The sequence below is a fragment of the Populus euphratica genome, unplaced genomic scaffold (assembly GCF_000495115.2).
Source record: "Populus euphratica unplaced genomic scaffold, PopEup_1.0 scaffold130.1, whole genome shotgun sequence".
Classification (NCBI taxonomy): Eukaryota; Viridiplantae; Streptophyta; class Magnoliopsida; order Malpighiales; family Salicaceae; genus Populus; species Populus euphratica.
This window is the reverse complement of record NW_011500018.1, coordinates 396,588-414,118: the sequence shown is the minus strand read 5'-3', so window position 1 is coordinate 414,118 and position 17,531 is coordinate 396,588. Positions and strand designations below refer to the sequence as shown.

Genomic DNA, 17,531 nt, shown 5'->3' with positions numbered 1-17,531 from the left:
ATATTGGAAAGATGAATTGAGCGTAGCTCACCATTCTAGGCTAGCATAACTCAGGCTAATCTACAAGGATTGTGAAAACTCAATTCTATCAAATTGCGCATCTTGTGAAACAGGCAGCTGATCTTGGAAAGAAAATCTTATTCCATATTGACTATATAAAACAACCATTTGATTGGCCATGTTATTGTCCAATAAAAAAGAATAGCGAATGAATATTTGTCTCGAAACCTACACGTATGCTTTTGGTATCTTTTATGGAAATTATTGAAGTTTATGGAGAAAAAGAAGAAATAAATGGAGAGAAAAGAAAGAGAGAGAAAAAAAAATTATGGCCGAGCCGAGCTTAGTCATTTGGGTGCGACCTAGACGACTAGGAGCCTTTGACGTGTGGGAATGAATCTGATGAAGAAGTTGAGTTGATGTGCACGAGAAGTTAGCTTATTTTTTCAAAATAATAAAAATTAAAATAATAGTTTTTTATTAACCCAGATCCATTCTAAAAAACCAGAAAAAATCAAAACATGTGTTCTAAAAAAATTTATTTATTTATTTATAAAATATTATTTTTTATATATTTTAAATCATTTTATTATACTAATCTTAAAAATAATTTTTAAAAAATAAAAAAAATAACATTTTAATACATTTTAATATAATTTTTTTAAATAATCATATCTATACTCTTATATAGACACTCTCTAGTTACCTGGCCACACCCACACAACATATTTTTTTATATATATCATGGTATTTGTTTTATGCATCACATGAATTATTGTTTTATTCCCCCAATAAGTAACTATCATGCCAAAAGCAATTTCAAAGTGTAAATTGCATTTTGCTCATGAAAGCTGTAAATTATAATCAAAACTTATTTTTTTATAAATTATTTTCGGTTTATTTTTTTGAAAAAATATATAAAATCCCCAATCACCTAGTTCTCGTACTTCTTTGATTCCTCAAATTTCAAGTCAAATTGATATGTAAAAATTAAAAAAAAAACTTTTTTCTTTAAGTTTATTAAAATCTAATATAAAATATTTAATTTATGATATAAATATTATAACACACCATTAACTTTATTTGGTAATTGTGTCTAATTTAAGAATAGACAAACAAAATTTCTAATTAAAAAAATCAATCAGTCTTAATTCATTATTTTTCTTGCATCAATAAAATCATCTAAATCCATATTTCCAACCCAAATTTCTTTTAAATCTTCAAACCTTCTAGAGCATTTGTTAGAGGCATGGTTTTGAAACTATTTTTTATTTAAAAGTTTAGTAAAATAATTTTTAATATTAATACATTAAAAAATCTAAAAATAAAAAATAATTTAAAATAAAAAAATTTAAAAACAATATTGAAATGTAAAAACTACGCTTTTAGGTCACACATGGCGAAGTTACCCGTACGAAAAAGGGATTTTCGTAAATTCAAACAAATTCCACACCCATTAAATAACTGCCGCATCCCCTATAAATATCCCTCTCCACCCTCTTTTTCTTCCCATTGAAAACCGTTTAGAAAGAGAAACACGCAGCGAGGGGAGGGGGAGAGAGAGAGAAAAAGAGAGTGTGTCTGTGCAGTCAGGCCTGGTAGTGATAGACCAGCAGCAGTGAGAAAATTCACAGGCATTGCTGTTTCTGTCACTCTATCATAATTTCCTGGTCGTCGCAATTGATTTGATTGTTTTGAAATGAGTCGTTTAGGGTTTAAATCCCTGGTTTATCACGGAGAGGTATGTTTGGGAGAACTGGATGTTATTCCGGTGACGGAAAAGGGTTTCTTGTTCCCAAACAACGAGATTCGCATCCATCATATCTCTCAACAAAGTGAGCGATGTCCTCCTCTTTCAATTCTCCAAACAATCTCTCCATTTTCTGTCCGTTGCAAGCTCGAATCGTCTTCTCCTATGGAACAGTCTCATTTGATCAATCTCCATGCCTCTTGCTTCCACGAAGTCAAGGTCTATTGTTTTTCTTTTAATTTCTTTGATTTGTTTTGCCTAATTTTACAGCGTAATTGACTCATTTAGTTAAAAATTTTGTCCTTAATCTTTAGTTTGAGTTAAGAAGGGGAGAAGTGAGAATGCGGTGATCTTGACTTTTTTTTTTTGTTAGACGGCGGTGGTTTTGATTGGAGATGAAGAGATTCATTTAGTGGCAATGCCAAGCAAGCAAAAGAAGTTTCCATGTTTTTGGTGCTTTGCGGTTCCTGTAGGTCTGTATGATTCGTGTTTACGGATGCTCAACATGCGGTGTCTTTCTATTGTGTTTGATCTTGATGAGACACTTATTGTTGCGAACACGATGAAGTTGTTTGAGGATAGGATTGAGACTCTTAGGGGTTGGATTGGACGGGAGCAAGATCCGATGAGGGTATCTGGAATGATTGCGGAGATGAAGAGGTATATTGATGATCGGTTGCTTCTGAAGCAGTATATAGAGAATGATGTTGTTATGGATAATGGAAAGATATACAAGGTTCAACTGGAGGACGTTTTGCGATCATCGGATGGCCATGAGAGAGTTGTTAGACCTGTGATTAGATTGCCAGAGAAAAATATTGTTCTAACTCGCATCAATCCAGAGGTATGATTTGCTTGATGTTGTTTGTTTCTTCCAGTTTTATTACTTTGATTAATTTGTTCCGTGCAATTCTCTACTTGTTTTTTTTTTTTTTATGATATATATTAAAAGTGATTTGTTCCGTGCAATTCTCTACTTTTTTTTTTTTATGATATATATTAAAAGTGTGTTCTAATAGAGAGTATTTGATGTCAACTGGGCGGAAAAGAGTATATCTGCATTTATTACTCAATTTGGAACTATAAATACTATTACACGCTAGTATGGTTTATGAGAGTTTTTCCTTGAGCTATGAGAAGATCAAAACAAGTGCAATTGTTTTCATATTATTTTCTTTCATCTTAATGATTTCATTGGTTCCAATATATCATAACACCTGTGTGTTATTTAGTTTCAAAAGCCTTTTGTTTCCAATACAAAAATGGATGTATTTGCATATTCTCGTTTGATATTTACATATTTTGATTATATGCTTGCATAGCTGTTAAAATTAGACATTTGTTTAGAGAGTTCTCAATTTTCATTTAACAATCCTTGATTTTGGCTAAATCTGGACCATCATTCTTTTGGATCAGTTTGACCTTGTGTGCTTCCTTGAAAGTTTTTGGCTTGGAAGGTTCCATACTTCTTAAGGCACTTAATTTTACTTTTTATCTGGCATTTCAGTGTTGGTTTTCTTGCAATATAGTGGGAGAGTGACTTCTCCTTACTTTGTCATCAGCCATGCATTCTGATTCGCAAGGCAATAAAAGGTTTCTTGTGATTACTGGTAAATTTTTGTTTTTGTTTTTTGTGTAGATTCGTGATACGAGTGTGCTTGTGAGATTAAGGCCGGCATGGGAAGATTTGAGAAGTTACTTAACAGCAAAGGGACGCAAACGGTTTGAAGTTTATGTTTGTACGATGGCTGAAAGAGATTATGCCTTAGAAATGTGGAGGCTTCTTGACCCGGAGGCTCACTTGATAGCTTCAAAGCAACTCTCAGACCGTGTAGTTTGTGTTAAATCAGGCAAGTATAGGATCACTACTATGTTGAAAATATTTTGATTTCTGATTTTGCTTTGAACTTTGTGCATCTTCAATTACCTTTGAAATTTGTAAAATTTTATTGTGAATTATGTTCTGGTGCATCTGGCATATATGTTTGTTTAGTCTCTAGTTTCAAATATGAAAGGCATGGTTCAAAGCCAAAGTTGTCGAAGGTTTTTCAAATTGAAGTGGCACAGCTCATAAACAACCTGCAGTATGTCATGTCAGTCACCTTGCCTTTTACTGATGACCAATAAGAATACCTTTTACTGTAGCAGGCTCCAAGAAATCTTTATTGAATGTCTTCCAAGATGGCATGTGCCATCCAAAAATGGCAATGGTAATAGATGACCGGCTAAAAGTCTGGGAAGACATGGATCAACCTCGAGTTCATGTAGTTCCTGCATTCACTCCTTATTATGCTCCTCAAGCAGAGGTACTAAAAAATATCCATGTGAACTTATTTGTTAAATTTTGTTCCTTTTTCTCACGTTACTTTCCAACTAAATCTTTATTTGGCTCATTCTCTCTATTCTCTAGACAGCGAACGCTGTTCCAGTCCTATGTGTGGCAAGAAATGTTGCATGCAACGTCAGAGGTTGTTTTTTCAAGTAAGAGATGCTAAAATTATACATATGAAGTACTTTTAAGTTACTGTTATTGCATGAGGATTATTTATAACTGCATTGTGACATGTTATGTTTACAGAGAGTTTGATGAGATCTTAATACGAAGAATATCTGAAGTCTTTTATGAAGATGAGGTGAAAAGCTTACCTCCTACTCCTGATGTGAGCAACTACATGATGACAGAGGTATTTGAATTGAGATATTGGGTTCTTCAAGCTGCATTCTGATCATATTCTTAAATTATCAAACAATCATTTTCATGAATTACAGGATAGTGGTTTTGTACCCAATGGCAATAACATTGCTCCTTTTAGTGAAGGAATGAGTGGCATTGAAGCTGAACGAAGATTGCATCAATCGGTAAGTCTTAAAAAATCATGTTGAAGAGATTCATGAACCTGATCTGAATTGGTTGAGAGAAACTCCTGCTTGCCTTAACCTGAGTAATACAGGGTTCATTCTGGATACTGCATGTGCTTCTAACAAATGAGAGCAAAGCAATATTTAACATGTGTGCCTATGAGCAACATGTTACCTGTTTCTCCGGTCGTTTGGCATGTAATAGAACCTGTTAATTTTTCTCAGCTCTGTGCTTAAATATTTTAAACCTTTCAGGATGGCAAGACTGTCATGGAATCGGCCCCACATTCTATTACAAACAGTGCTGAATTGAGAACTGAAATCTCCCAGCCTCATGTGGCAATAAGTCCAAATGTTGCTGGACCAACCTTATTGGCCACACTCTTGCCTTCTCAAAGTATGGAGTTCAGTTGGTCTTGATTTTATTTCTGCTTATCTGTATCATTATAGTACTTAAACTTACATTCCATAATTTAAACCTCTTTATTTCAGAACCTAGTTTACTTGGTGCTCCTGTTAGACGAGATTTAAGGAATCAAAATTCTGGTCAACCCCCTCTTCTTTCTAGAATACCTGCAGCAATACCATTATCCTCTCAACAGCCACAGGGAGGCTGGCTGGTGGAAGAAGATACTAGCAGAGTACAATCAAATAATCGACCTTCAGCGACCGCTCAAGAATTGGATTCTTTAAAATCTGATAAGCTGAGAGGACTGCAGAATCCAATTGCTCATGGTGCATCAGCCTCTGCTCCCTCCAGTTTAGTCTCACATGCTTCAGAATTGAAGGCTGAAGAGGTTTGTCTGAAGTTAATTTAAATTTGTATTTTGAAGCTCTTGCTATTTTTCAATGCATAGGGATCATTTCTAGCATCAGAAACTGAGGAAGAACTTCACTTATTTGCAGGCAATTGCTGGAAATGACATGCATAAACAAATTATTCCTGCTGGAGGTAAGCCATCAAGCATACAAATTTTTTAGTGCTATAATAGTTTGAAGTGCGAAGTGATAGACTGCTTGCTTTGTGTTGAACCATAAGGCCTGCTCATTATATGTAGATATGTATGCAAATCCATCTTTTAATCATATATAGCTACAACTTTCAAACCTTAATGGTTCAGGACTGATTGATCTAACATCGAAATATAGGAGCCTTTTGAGAGACAATACAAGTCTCATAACAGAAAAATTTATCAAACTTGTGGATGTATCATTACATGACATATTGAGAAGCAATGATGAGCCCACTGGTTGCTGTAGTGGGTATGAAGGCCATCCTCATCCATATAATTTTTTTTCTGCAGAGGCTGGCATGTCTCAGAATCATGTGTCTTCTAGTAGCAGAGAGTTCCAAGCTGAAGCTGGGAAACTCAATCTGCTACCATCCCACTTGTCTATTGGAGTGCTGCAAGAAATTGGACGGAGATGCAGATCCAAGGTACTGATTGGTTCTGGGCTTCATCATGGCTGCCTCGCCTCTTTATTTCTACGGATCATTTATCGTCTGCTGATGTGCAGGTGGAGTTCAAATCTGTTGTAAGCACCAGTAAGGATTTGCAATTCTCTGTCGAGGTCAGTTAAAATTTGTTCTCTGCCTACCCTCATGTTTTCTGGTTCTTGATACTCTTTGAATAATTCACAAAAAGTTCATGAGCTTTGAAATTTTATGTTGGTGCAATCATCTGAGAGCTTCAAGGACATAAATTTTTGGTACTGTAATTGGAGTTGAATAAATACTTGAAATTTGTTACCAAGTTATGCTTGCCAATTTTCTGTTCTTCTCCCATTCATTTCTTTCTTGCAATTTTGTTTTCATCAGAAAAATCTTAGATAGATATGATAATATAAATTCAATGGTGTATCCATGTTGGAAGTAGTGGAGTGAGGTCCCCTTGAGTTCTGAAGAAAATTTGTTTGTGGGTTCCAAAATGAAGTGTTTTGCACTGTTCTTATGAAGTTGACCTCAATGAGATTATTGTGAAACTCAAGCAAGTAAATGGTATTTTGTATTTCTAGTTTAAAAACGTTCTTCCAGCCTTGTGAAAGTAGTGTGGTTCACTCTTTTGCTTCTGCTTTTAACTTTTTCCCCGTTTACAGTTTTACTCAGCTGACAGTAACTTCTCCCACTGCTTTGTTGATTTTGTATTAAAACCTGAGTTGCTTTTTTTCTTTACTCTAAAGATTTTTCTCATTCTCTTTGTTAGTTATATACTATTGGCTGTTGTTTTATCCATGTTTTGTGAATTGCGAGGGTAACTTACTATGTGATTTTGAGTGTCCCAACTGAAAACATTCCTGGCGCAACAGACTTGTTGTGGATGAGTCAAATGATGATCATACAGATGTGATGAAGAGAGGATTGCCTTATGATTAGTGCTTGCTTTAAGCTTATATTTTGGGTAAACTATTTTTTAGCCCATCCAGACTTTTGTAAAATTAGACTTTGGTGCTTGAGCTTTTGAAGTTAAGGCAGTACTTATTTTTTGGCTGAAAAAATTCACTTCAAAGGGATCTATGTTTTACGTCAAAAGCTTCCCTGATCAATGATTCAGTGTATCTATCTTTGATCATCTCTTCACCAGAGAAAATTCCATGTCATTTTCTTCACCCGTCTCTGCTTCTCATTGATAACTCCCTATCAACTCTTGGAAGTTTATAAATGCTTCCTACAATTGAGATTAACAAGAGCAGCTGAATTGGTCGTTCCTTTTGAAAGGCCCCCTTGAATAGAAAATTGAGAGGATGAAAACTTGCATCAAACCTTCGGGGCTATTGTGTGGGTTTTAGTAGCTCTGTGGCTAAAGTCCGCTTTTACAGTAATGCTATACATACAAACAATTATACGAAGTTTTTACACAACCTGATGCAGCAATTGCTCTTTCAATGCTCTAATCAATCATTTAATATTTCAGGGATCTACATTTGACCACTTATCATTTTACATATTAGTTTGCATGAACATTTCTTCCTACAACAAAATAATCTCTTCCTTTTGTGTACTTATCTTTTCCTTTTAGCTTGTAGTTTGTAAAATGACTAAGCAATATCATGCTTCTTTTGGACTCCAACAAACTCATTTTGCTGACTTAAATGATTTAGGTATTGTTCACCGGTGAAAAGATAGGTGTTGGAATGGGTAAAACACGGAAGGATGCACAACAGCAAGCAGCTGAGAATGCACTTCGCAGCTTGGCAGGTAAATTTACCCTCTAGCTCATTTCTCTCTCATAAATCTGTGTTTGAGAATTTTTTTTTTCAATTGTTATACTCCTTTTCTTTTGTGCAATGTTGATGAATGTGGAGTTAAATATTAATGTGGAGTTAAATATTGGCATGGTCTAGGTTAGTTGTGTGTGAACTCGTCATTAAATGGTAAGCACGCAAACATTGATTATTTCTATTGTCAAAGAATTGATTTATGTGATAGTTATGCATATTCATATTGGTTGCCAATGGATATGTTAACTGGGTTTAACATGAATTAGATAGGTGCAAGACTTATTATTCTTATCTCAGCATCTCCTTCGCTAGATGATCTTGAATACTGACCCATATGTTTTATAAGAAGGTGCTGAATGTATTTATTGTTCTCAGAAAAATACGCAGCATATGTTTCACCCCATTCTGGTGCCGTGGATGGTGATTTTGATAAGCTTTCTATTGGGAACGAGAATGGATTTGTATGGGACATTACCAGTCCTGAATCAAGTGATCTGGTACGAGAAGATGGTTCAGCTAAAGAACGTCCTTCTGAGGTGCGGATATTTTTATGATGCTTTCAGTACTTGATTTGATTCCTTTGTTCAAAAACATAGGTGATGCTTGGATAAGGGTATGTTGGCAAGAAATTTCCATATTGGGTAGTGGTTATCTGAACAGAAACTACTCCCTTTTGGATTTTGCATTGCACCAAGATGAGGGAGCTAAAACAGTGAAAGGGAAAGCTGGCTTCATGTTCGCCACTGTGGCCTTAACCAGGCTCCAGTTATTCCTGTTTAAGAGGTAAGACTTGGTGGTCAGGCCCATTATCCAAGTACTCCCATGTAGTTGAATCAGCCATTCCGTTCAGAGTTGGTTTACCATTTTATTGTTCTTTTCAATGGGAGTGTCTTTTTACTTCTTTATCTTCCATAATTTTGGAGGCACAATTACTTATTTTAGAATTTGCAAACTTCTCATGTGCCCCATTTTATCACCAGTCTTCTTTAGTTTCAAACACCTCTCTCTGTCTCATAGTCTTTGCTACTTTGGATTCTTTTTTGGCACGAAACTGATTGTGAACTTGAAGGACTAAATATTTTTTAAATGTATAACACAGATTTTCAAGTTAAATGCATTTTCACTTTTGAGATTATCAGAATGGCATAAAACGCCATAAGAACTCCATTTCTAAGACTATACATTGTCTGCATGCCTAATGTGCATCTATTGTATTGTTGGAAAATGATTTGCAGGTTGCTGACGCTGAACTTGTGAATACATCGAATATGGTAAATCAGCAACAGCAGAAACGTGCCAACTCCCCTAGGTAATGTCAAAAGGGCTTCTTCCTTTTATAGCTAATAAATTGTAAATTGACATCATAATAGTGTAGAGGGAGCAGTTTAGACATTTTTTTTTTCAGTTAGTGTTTGAGGAGTGGGATTAGTGTGACTAGCAATTCTGCTCACCAACTACTCTATTTGTATCAAAAGCTCTGTTTTTCAGTCAGTTGAATTTCATTTTTATTGAGTCGTGAAGTGTATTTAATTGAACATGTGGAATTCAACGGGTTCTCTGTAATGGTGAATTCGGTTCTTTGTGGGCATCTTAGGGGTTTTGCTTATTCAGGTGGTTTGGGAGTCATGATGCCTATGCTAAGTCATACATATGCATTGTTCTTGCTTTTCTTTCTTCCTAGAAGGATAATCCATTGAGGGTCCTCCAAGTGACGTTGTGTTTGAAGGATTCTTGTGGGGCCCTGTCCTTGGATTTTTCACACGTGACATCCATATGCACTCCTTGCTGAGCCTTTTTGCCCTGCCTTTCCTTATTCAGTACCTTATTGTGGTATTTCTGTATGCTTTGTTATACTGTATCTACATGGCATGTGCTTTTTTGAATGTCATTCCAACCCATGGAAATGAGATTCATTTGGAATTATAAACTTAGCTACTTTCTGGGCTGCAAGCTGGAAGGAAATAGGAGGGCATGGTACTTCTTTTTCTGGTTTATTTGGTAGTGTCATGACATTTTTGTGCCTTTGTTTGTGATCTCTCACAATCTGTTATCAGATTTTTGTAGAGCATGAATATTTGCCGGCAAGTTGTTTAGTTCTGCTCTTTGTTTTGGTGTGTATCTATTGGCTTAATCTGGTCCGTTTGCATTCTTGTCATGGAAAATTATGGCGCGTCTAGTGTGGAGATACTTTTAATGATGGTAGCTTCCTGCTTCAGTTGCTTATTGTGTAATAATTTTCTGAACTAATCATGCCTTCCTGATATGGTTTGATTTGTCTTTCTAGATCGCCACAAGCTATACCAAGTAAACGGTCAAAAGAAGAACTGTGTGGTTCACAAAGTCTACCCTTTCAGCAATCCAAGAATGAGAGTCACGTATGATAAAAGCCAAGATATTGGGAAAACAATGAATGATTTGAAGGTTTTTGCTTTTCGAATCTAAAATTATGCATCTGAATTTTGCTCTTCTGGAAGGATAGGCACATTGTTATCCTCCTTTGGCTCCCTCCTTTTTGATTTTTGGGGGATGACAAGGGCAGAGCTAGCAAGGATGAGGGCAGAGCTTGGCTTAAAACTCACATGGTGCTGTTCTGGTTGAATCTTCTCTTCCAGTCCCCACTTGTTACAGTAACACTTCTTGTTAGTTGCTTCAGCAGAAATGTGGTTTCTAGTTTTTAGGTGGCCACCGATTCTTTCGCCTCCAGCACCGTTCTTAAAAAATAATTTAGTGCTCTGTCAATTGTAAATACTTCTGATTATTTCTCTGGTGGCAATTGCATATTTTTAAAGCGTTATACAATGACTAATTTTTTGTTTAGCAGTACAAGATGAACACAGCTGTTGCCTATACGGACTGGTCTATGTCAAATCTTGAGAGAGAATATATGCTTGGTTAGCTGGCTTGTTGCCCTCTGTAGTAACGCAATGCCATTCCTCACAGAGCCAGATTTGGAGGCTGAAAAGTTGTATAGCTGTCTCGTCTTAAACCCTGAAATTTGAAGGGGCTAAAGGCCGTTGAAAGAACCTAATCAGCATGTCTAGCGGTCCTTGCTGGGAGAATCAGCAGTACCAAATCTGTTAGAACCTAGTCTATTTCTGTATTTCTGGAACTGTGGCATGTGACTAAGATGCGGAAGTTCCTATGTAGAATTGTGGTAATCAGGCCAGGCAGATTGATCTCGGGGCACAGCTTTTGGCTGGAAGCTTGGAGTCTCGTCCGATACAAAAAATATGCCTGCATTTGGAGCTATTCAGCTTGGGGATTGATCCACCATTTGCTTGGGCATGGAGCTATCCAGTGAGCAGGCCTCGATCTTATTACAAAAAAAAAAAAATATGAAGCTCCCCTCGACGTACGCTTATTTTTGCTTGGTTTCGATTGTAGAAATTCGAGATTTGGATTACAGACCAGACGATACGTCATTGGTAACAGAGCAACATTGTTTCCAGTGCATTGTCATATGGCTATGATTGTGCTTCTCTGCCGCCGCCCCCCCAGAACAATACGCAATTAATTGAAAAATAACTACAGCGAATGGGAGGAGGGACGAGTTCCAGAATCACCACTGACTGCTTACTCTCGAGGTTACCTGCTGTTATAATCTTCTTGCCTAGTAGGAAGTGTTGGCCAATTGCTGAACTTCAGAAAGTTGTGTTTTCCACCATCACAAGGAACCACCATCAATTGGTGCGCAGGATAATTGTCTCGTGGAACCCTAATTATAATTTCTATGATTGCACAGGGAATTAAGCTTTAAAGGTAAATCACCCTTCGACTATACTACCATTATCTGGGCTGCTGTGAAGAGTAATATGTAATTGTTTTTGCTTGTGGAGGGAATAACAGACAGTACAGGAATATTAGCAATGCTTTCACACATTTCTTCAACCTGCAGCATTCAGGAGAAAATAACAGCATCGTTCTTGCAAAACTACCACTGTTCACATCTCTATGTCACACATGATAAAGAATAAGCTGTGCAATGTTTTCACACATTTCTTCAACCTGCAGCACTGTTTTCATCTTTATGTCACACATGATAAAGAATAAGCTGTCACTGTGTACATATTGCATTCTAAAACAATAAATGAACAAAACTTGAGCACTCTAGTGGAATAGATTACAGCAACATCATGGCTTAGTCACAATCGTCTATACACACAGCTGCAATTGTCTCGCTGCCCAGGCCACTTCAAATATGTAGGGCAACTAGGTAGCACAGAATAAATTTTTTTGCTGCTTTCTTGATGCTACAGCAACCCTAAACTGGTTAGCAGCTTCTGTATCCAGTGCAGGTCATTTTGAACAACACAGTTTCTTACAAACACTTGCTTCTTTTCTCCTTTGGCCTGTGGCTTATATACGAGTTCATGGCTGTGCTGCTCCTCATTATCGAGCCCTTTGATTGATTCTTCTTGTTGTGGATTGTCATCAACATCACACTTCACTTCTTTCACCAGTGGTTTGTGTATGATCTCGTTGCTGTGCCGCCGCTCCTCATCGCTGAACCCATCCATTGTTTCTCCTTGAAGCGGTTCATCACCGGCTTCACACTTCTCATCTAACTGAATATTATTAGGACTCGGTTAATAGAGGAGAAGAGAATAATGGGCAGAAATGCCATATACTTATTGAAAGGGTCTCGCAGATCAGTAAATTACAGTTTGCAATAACCTTAACCTGCATGTACAAGTGTCCGAGTAGTTCTAGAGAAGCACTGTGTTGTTTTTTCCTCGAGTATTCTTATTTGTGGATAATTTTTTACTTTCAAGAAGACACAAATTAATGCCAGATTATTAAGTGGAATGAAACCTCTGGAACTGGAGAAATCGGTTAATGGAAATGGAGAACAACTTTATTTCATTTAAAGTAAAATTGGTAGCAGAAACGAAAGGTAAGGATGATATCGAGAGAAACAAGATGTACTATACATTAATCAGGCAGTTACCTCTGGCAAATTGTGATTCTTTTCACGAACTCCAACAGAGGCATCAAAGGCATGGCATCCCTCACCTTCACTGTCAATAGCTGCTTCACTTGGTATCACTGTTGCTGCAGACAAGCCAGTAACCAGAACAGCATCTCCTCCATGAGTAACCAGACTTCCTTGGACATCAGAGTTTGCTGAGTTTATGGCTGTTGGAACATCATCATTTCTGACAACGTCCTCTCTAATCACTGTACTCTTGCTTGATGTAGTTCTCTGTTCTTCCTCCTGGTGACTGGTTCTCTTTTCACCTAACACTGCATTGCTAACATTCACAGCAGAAGCCCCCTCTGAGTCACTGATGTTATCCGCTACAATAGCTAGAGGTTTCTCTTGCACAGGAGAAATGTTATCAGCAACAATTGCTTTCTTGCAAGTCACTGGCGATGGTTTCTTTTCTGGGTTAGAACTCACATCCATGGTAACTGCTCCATTGCTCATATCAGAAACCAGCTCTTCCTTTTGGCAAGTCAAGTCCTCGGCAACAATCAGCGATTCTGGGTTGACAGGAGGTTCCTCACTCCCATTAGCAGATGGTTCTTCCTCTGTTATCTTCTGCAATGCAGCATCTTCCCAATCTTCACAAACTACGATGGTATTACTGGTTTCCCACGTCTGGAGAATTCGATCCGGACCTGGTTGCCAGAAAATCTTCTCAGCAATTCCTTTCAGTATGAACTTGAACTGGATGGATTTTTCAACTGGTATATCCTATATAAACAGTAGAGGCATCAGTAAAGTAACAACATATTATAGATTGTATAGTAGTTTCTGCTTACCATCTCAACAGTCCAAAGATGCCCATCTGACCAGTTCAATGGTATTCCACTTTCAGGATCCCATAATCCCAACAAAGGATCATCTCCTACTATGGTAAATTGCTCTCCAAAGGAGCACTCCTTCCGCAGCTGGAATTTGACATGAACTGTCTTTGATTCATCTGCACTCAGAGATAAGCACGTCTTCTTGAGATCAAGGATTGACGAAAAGATCTCAAGGTCTAAACAAGAAAAGAATTACTCACTTGTTTTTTGGTTTTGAGCATCTTCAGCGTCCAAGTCTACCTAAAGGAAGAAATTAAAACCAGTTCAGATCAAACACTGATTTCAAGTATACCTAAAACAAGTCCGCACCCCATTAACACCTTATAACGTCATCCATCAAAATTTCCTTGGAGAGAAAAATAAACACAAGTAAAGGTTATAGAGATGTGTTTTAAGCATAATTTCTATATTCTTTGATATAATTCTTCTCAAGGACTCTGTTTTCTCTTTTAAAAAATTCTCAAGAAAAAAAGAAAAAAGAAAAAAGAAAAAAGAAAAAAGAAAAACCCTGAGTCAATGTATTCATGAGTATTTTTGGAGAATTAGGAAACCTGAAACTTGAATACTATGATATACACAGAGCGAGAGAGAATTAAAGAAAGGATCACATGCCTGGGACTCTGGTGAGAAAGAAGAAGAAACACGAATTGGACAGATAGGCTTATGCTTCACACATAGCCAATGCAAGAAGCCAACACCATGAACAAGCTTCTTTGATGGCAAAAAACTAACTTCATGTCTCAATTCTCTGGAAGAGAAAACGGGTCTGTTGTCTCCTTTTTTGTCGAGGACGACGTTTGAACAAGAACTTCTTAGGGTTTTCATCACTTGATAATAACAGCAGTCCATTTGCTGCTGCAGGCTGCAGCCGCAGAGACCAGAGAAATAATGGTGGGGAGGATTTGCTTGTTTTGTTCTGTTTCTGTTGATTATTAAGTAATCTGATACAGGTGGTTATGGTGATAATGGTGGTGGGGCCTCTCCAGAGGATAAATGAATATGGAGGCCTGCCATGTGTGGGAGAGTTAAATCTGCCACCCACTCAACCTGAGAATGTAAGCCTTTCGAAATTGAAAAGGCCACCTAAAGATAAATTATAGTAGTAGATTTTAAATTTCAGTCGGTGCTCGCTGCTTTCAACCAAAACCTTAATTTCAGACAATAATATTAAAAAAAAGAGAGGTTTCAATGTGGTCTCCTAAATCCTAATTTCCTTGGAGTGATGGAGGTACTGTAAGTTTCTCAAGGTTCTGTTTCTTTATATAATGCGGTGTGTAGCTGATATTTTATTTTAATTATATATTTGAAAATGTTTAGTTAATTAGAAAATATTATAATTTTATATAGATATCATTAAAAATTCTTTAATTAAAAAAACTATAATTTATAATCTTTTTTAAAACTATTTTTTTAAACTGCAACTTTAAAAGCTACCTAACTATAATACAATATACAAGGAGAAAAAACAAAGCAAATCTCATATATATGCAATTTTAACATGGATAGTGTAATTTTTACTTTTTTATTTCAGTCATCGAACTTTTTTATTTGTAATTTTATCATTCTAAATTATATGAGCATAATTTTATATATTAAGATTTTTTTTTAAATTATAATTATTTCTAAGTTTTTTTTCTCTCTTAATGAAGATAGCCTCTAGAATCCAGAAGAACAAGTTGAATGGTTGAGAAGAAATGAAGAACCTATTATATGAAATTAATGGGTTAGCAAATAGATGATGAATATATGACTTAAAGAGGAGAGACTTACATAGGTGACTGAGGAGAGACTTACATAAGTGACTATAATTGTTCCTTTTATTGGAGGCTGGCATGTGGATTAAGAGATTTCTCTCCAGCAAAACAATATAACACCATAAAAAAGAGGATTAACATTCAAAGGATAACGACAACGTTTAGGAAAAAGAGAATGGGTCAAAATTCATATCATTCTAGGATCACAACACTTCTTCACGAAATCTTCATTGAAAATTCAAACTATTAAAATTTACTAATAAAAATAAAAGGGATGATTGACAGTAGAGGCAGGGAAATGCTTTGAAGCAAATCTCATTACTTAGGAGACCTAAGCTACCTCGAATCTGCCCAGAAATTTAAAGCTCTTGTTTCTTTTAATTTCGTTCAAATTTATCCTTATCGTAATTTGAACCTTGAAAATAAAAAAACCCACTATTCTAGATTTGATCCATTACAACTTGGTATTAGAGCGGAGTTTCTTAAAAAAATGGCAAAAAACACCAAAGTTTCTCAGTTGATAGAAACAGTAGCAGGAATGAAGTAACAATAAGACGCACAACAACAAAATCAATAGAATCAACAACATGTTTTGGAAGATATAGTTCAACAGCCGAGAATCATGTCATCTAAGATGGAACAACTATTTAAGGCTCTAAGAAAATGGTTAATGAATTGACTGCCTACTTCCCCCACGAGATTTGTCAATGGTAATAAGGGGTATAAAGTGGTCCCACATAAAAAGCACCAGCTAATTCAACCTATATCTATTTGATTGAAATTTTCATGATTCAATGGTAAAGACCCGATTGTTTAGGTTTACAAGGCAAACCAATTTTTTAATTTTCACAATACACCACCATCTTATAGGTTATTTATAGCCAATTTTCATATGAAAAGGAAATTAATCTCATGTTATTGAGAATTAAAGGAGACATGAGTGGTTACAAGTTGAGAAACTTTTATAAAAGCTCTTCAGATCTAGTTTGGAAACTTTTATCAAATTTAAGTTTTCTAAAAATTTTTTTTAGGTAATTTGATGCTGTTCAGTTTCAGCTTTCTAAAAATTTTTTTTAGGTAATTTGAACTTTTAGAACTCAAGATATGGATTGAAAACTGAATAGTGTCTGGGCTACGAGACATATTAAGACTTCTATGTTATCGCTAAGATTTAGATTTCCAAACACCAAAATTGAGTCTTGCCTTCCCTGAAAGTTTTAGACCTATATCTTAACTTTCCATCCATATAAAACAGACCTAAATTCAAGTTCTATAACTCTAGTTATGATCTAATTACTGAATATTGTTCTAATTTGGACGAAGAGGCTGTCTGTTTACGTGGCTTCGGCAGCGTTAGTTCTATATCTCTAGTTATGATCCAATTACTGAATATTGTTCTAATTTGGACTAAGAGACTGTCTGTTTACGTGGCTTCGGCAGCGTTTTAATTAAAATGCAGTTTGCAGCCATTTGATAATGAAAAAAAGTAATTTATTATTCATGGGTCCCACGTGATTTTTGCATCCGAAACGCAGATAATAAAAAGCAAGAAATTCCTGCTTTCCACGCTGCATATTAATTACACTGTTCACTAAACAGTGCCATTAACATGAACAATGTATATTTGATACACTGTTCATGTTAACAGTGTAAGGAATTGCACTGCTTACTTAAAAACAATGAGCAGTGTAATTTACTTGCACTGTTCACGGTTTTTTTTTAAGTGTGTTAATTGTATTAATAATTTTTTTTATAAAAAAATTAGTTTAGAGTGAATTAAATTCACTTGTACTTGTACTGTGATGTGAACAATATGTTTTTGTCAAAAAAATTGTATAGAGTGAATTAAATTGACTCGTACTGTAATATTAATTTTATACCTGATAATATTTTATTTAATTTTATTACACGCTCAAAAAATTATAAAAAATATAGTTCTTATCGGATGAATTTTGTATGTAATGAAATTATAATGATGAAATTGTAGATATTTTCATATAATAATAAAAAATATTGTATATAAAGTATTATTTATTTTATCATATAATAGGAGTAATCAATTTTACAATATTTAAATTTAAAACAATCAATATATATATATATGTATATATATATATATATATTATTTTATAACTTCA

At 35.6% G+C, this 17,531-nt stretch overlaps 2 protein-coding genes across 3 annotated transcripts; one reads left to right on the top strand and one right to left on the bottom strand.

Annotated features, from left to right (window-relative positions):
• Positions 1-1,508: 1,508 nt before the first annotated feature.
• CPL2 (carboxyl-terminal domain (ctd) phosphatase-like 2) lies at positions 1,509-11,916 on the top strand. Of its 2 annotated transcripts, none has more exons than XM_011049137.1 (17): positions 1,509-1,969; positions 2,124-2,594; positions 3,390-3,600; positions 3,899-4,056; positions 4,161-4,231; positions 4,329-4,434; positions 4,520-4,609; positions 4,865-5,006; positions 5,102-5,406; positions 5,516-5,561; positions 5,914-6,047; positions 6,128-6,181; positions 7,709-7,805; positions 8,204-8,364; positions 9,064-9,137; positions 10,113-11,788; positions 11,865-11,916. In XM_011049137.1, the coding sequence occupies exons 1-16, from the start codon at positions 1,700-1,702 to the stop codon at positions 10,207-10,209; spliced, it is 2,487 nt and encodes an 828-aa protein (XP_011047439.1). In that variant the 5' UTR covers positions 1,509-1,699; the 3' UTR covers positions 10,210-11,788; positions 11,865-11,916. The 2 variants fall into 2 exon arrangements, with proteins under 2 accessions (XP_011047439.1, XP_011047440.1); XM_011049138.1 differs by lacking the exon at positions 11,865-11,916 and adding an exon at positions 8,425-8,611 and having other exon boundaries at positions 8,204-8,325; positions 10,113-10,156.
• Positions 11,733-14,720, bottom strand: LOC105141784 (uncharacterized). The gene is made up of 6 exons (XM_011049139.1): positions 14,252-14,720; positions 13,840-13,879; positions 13,595-13,755; positions 12,777-13,526; positions 11,858-12,393; positions 11,733-11,781 (listed from the first exon to the last, which is right to left on the bottom strand). The coding sequence occupies exons 1-5, from the start codon at positions 14,486-14,488 to the stop codon at positions 12,079-12,081; spliced, it is 1,503 nt and encodes a 500-aa protein (XP_011047441.1). The 5' UTR covers positions 14,489-14,720; the 3' UTR covers positions 11,733-11,781; positions 11,858-12,078.
• Between the last annotated feature and the right edge of the window lie 2,811 nt (positions 14,721-17,531).

Coding starts and splice junctions, on each gene's coding strand:
- CPL2 (XM_011049137.1), top strand. CDS start 1,700: ATGAGTCGTTTAGGGTTTAAATCCCTGGTTTATCACGGAGAGGTATGT. Junction 4,057..4,160: donor ATTATGCTCCTCAAGCAGAG/GTACTAAAAAAT, acceptor TCTATTCTCTAG/ACAGCGAACGCTGTTCCAGT. Junction 6,182..7,708: donor ATTTGCAATTCTCTGTCGAG/GTCAGTTAAAAT, acceptor TAAATGATTTAG/GTATTGTTCACCGGTGAAAA.
- LOC105141784 (XM_011049139.1), bottom strand. CDS start 14,488: ATGGACTGCTGTTATTATCAAGTGATGAAAACCCTAAGAAGTTCTTGT. Junction 13,527..13,594: donor ATCTTTGGACTGTTGAGATG/GTAAGCAGAAAC, acceptor CTGTTTATATAG/GATATACCAGTTGAAAAATC. Junction 12,394..12,776: donor AGAATCACAATTTGCCAGAG/GTAACTGCCTGA, acceptor AATAATATTCAG/TTAGATGAGAAGTGTGAAGC.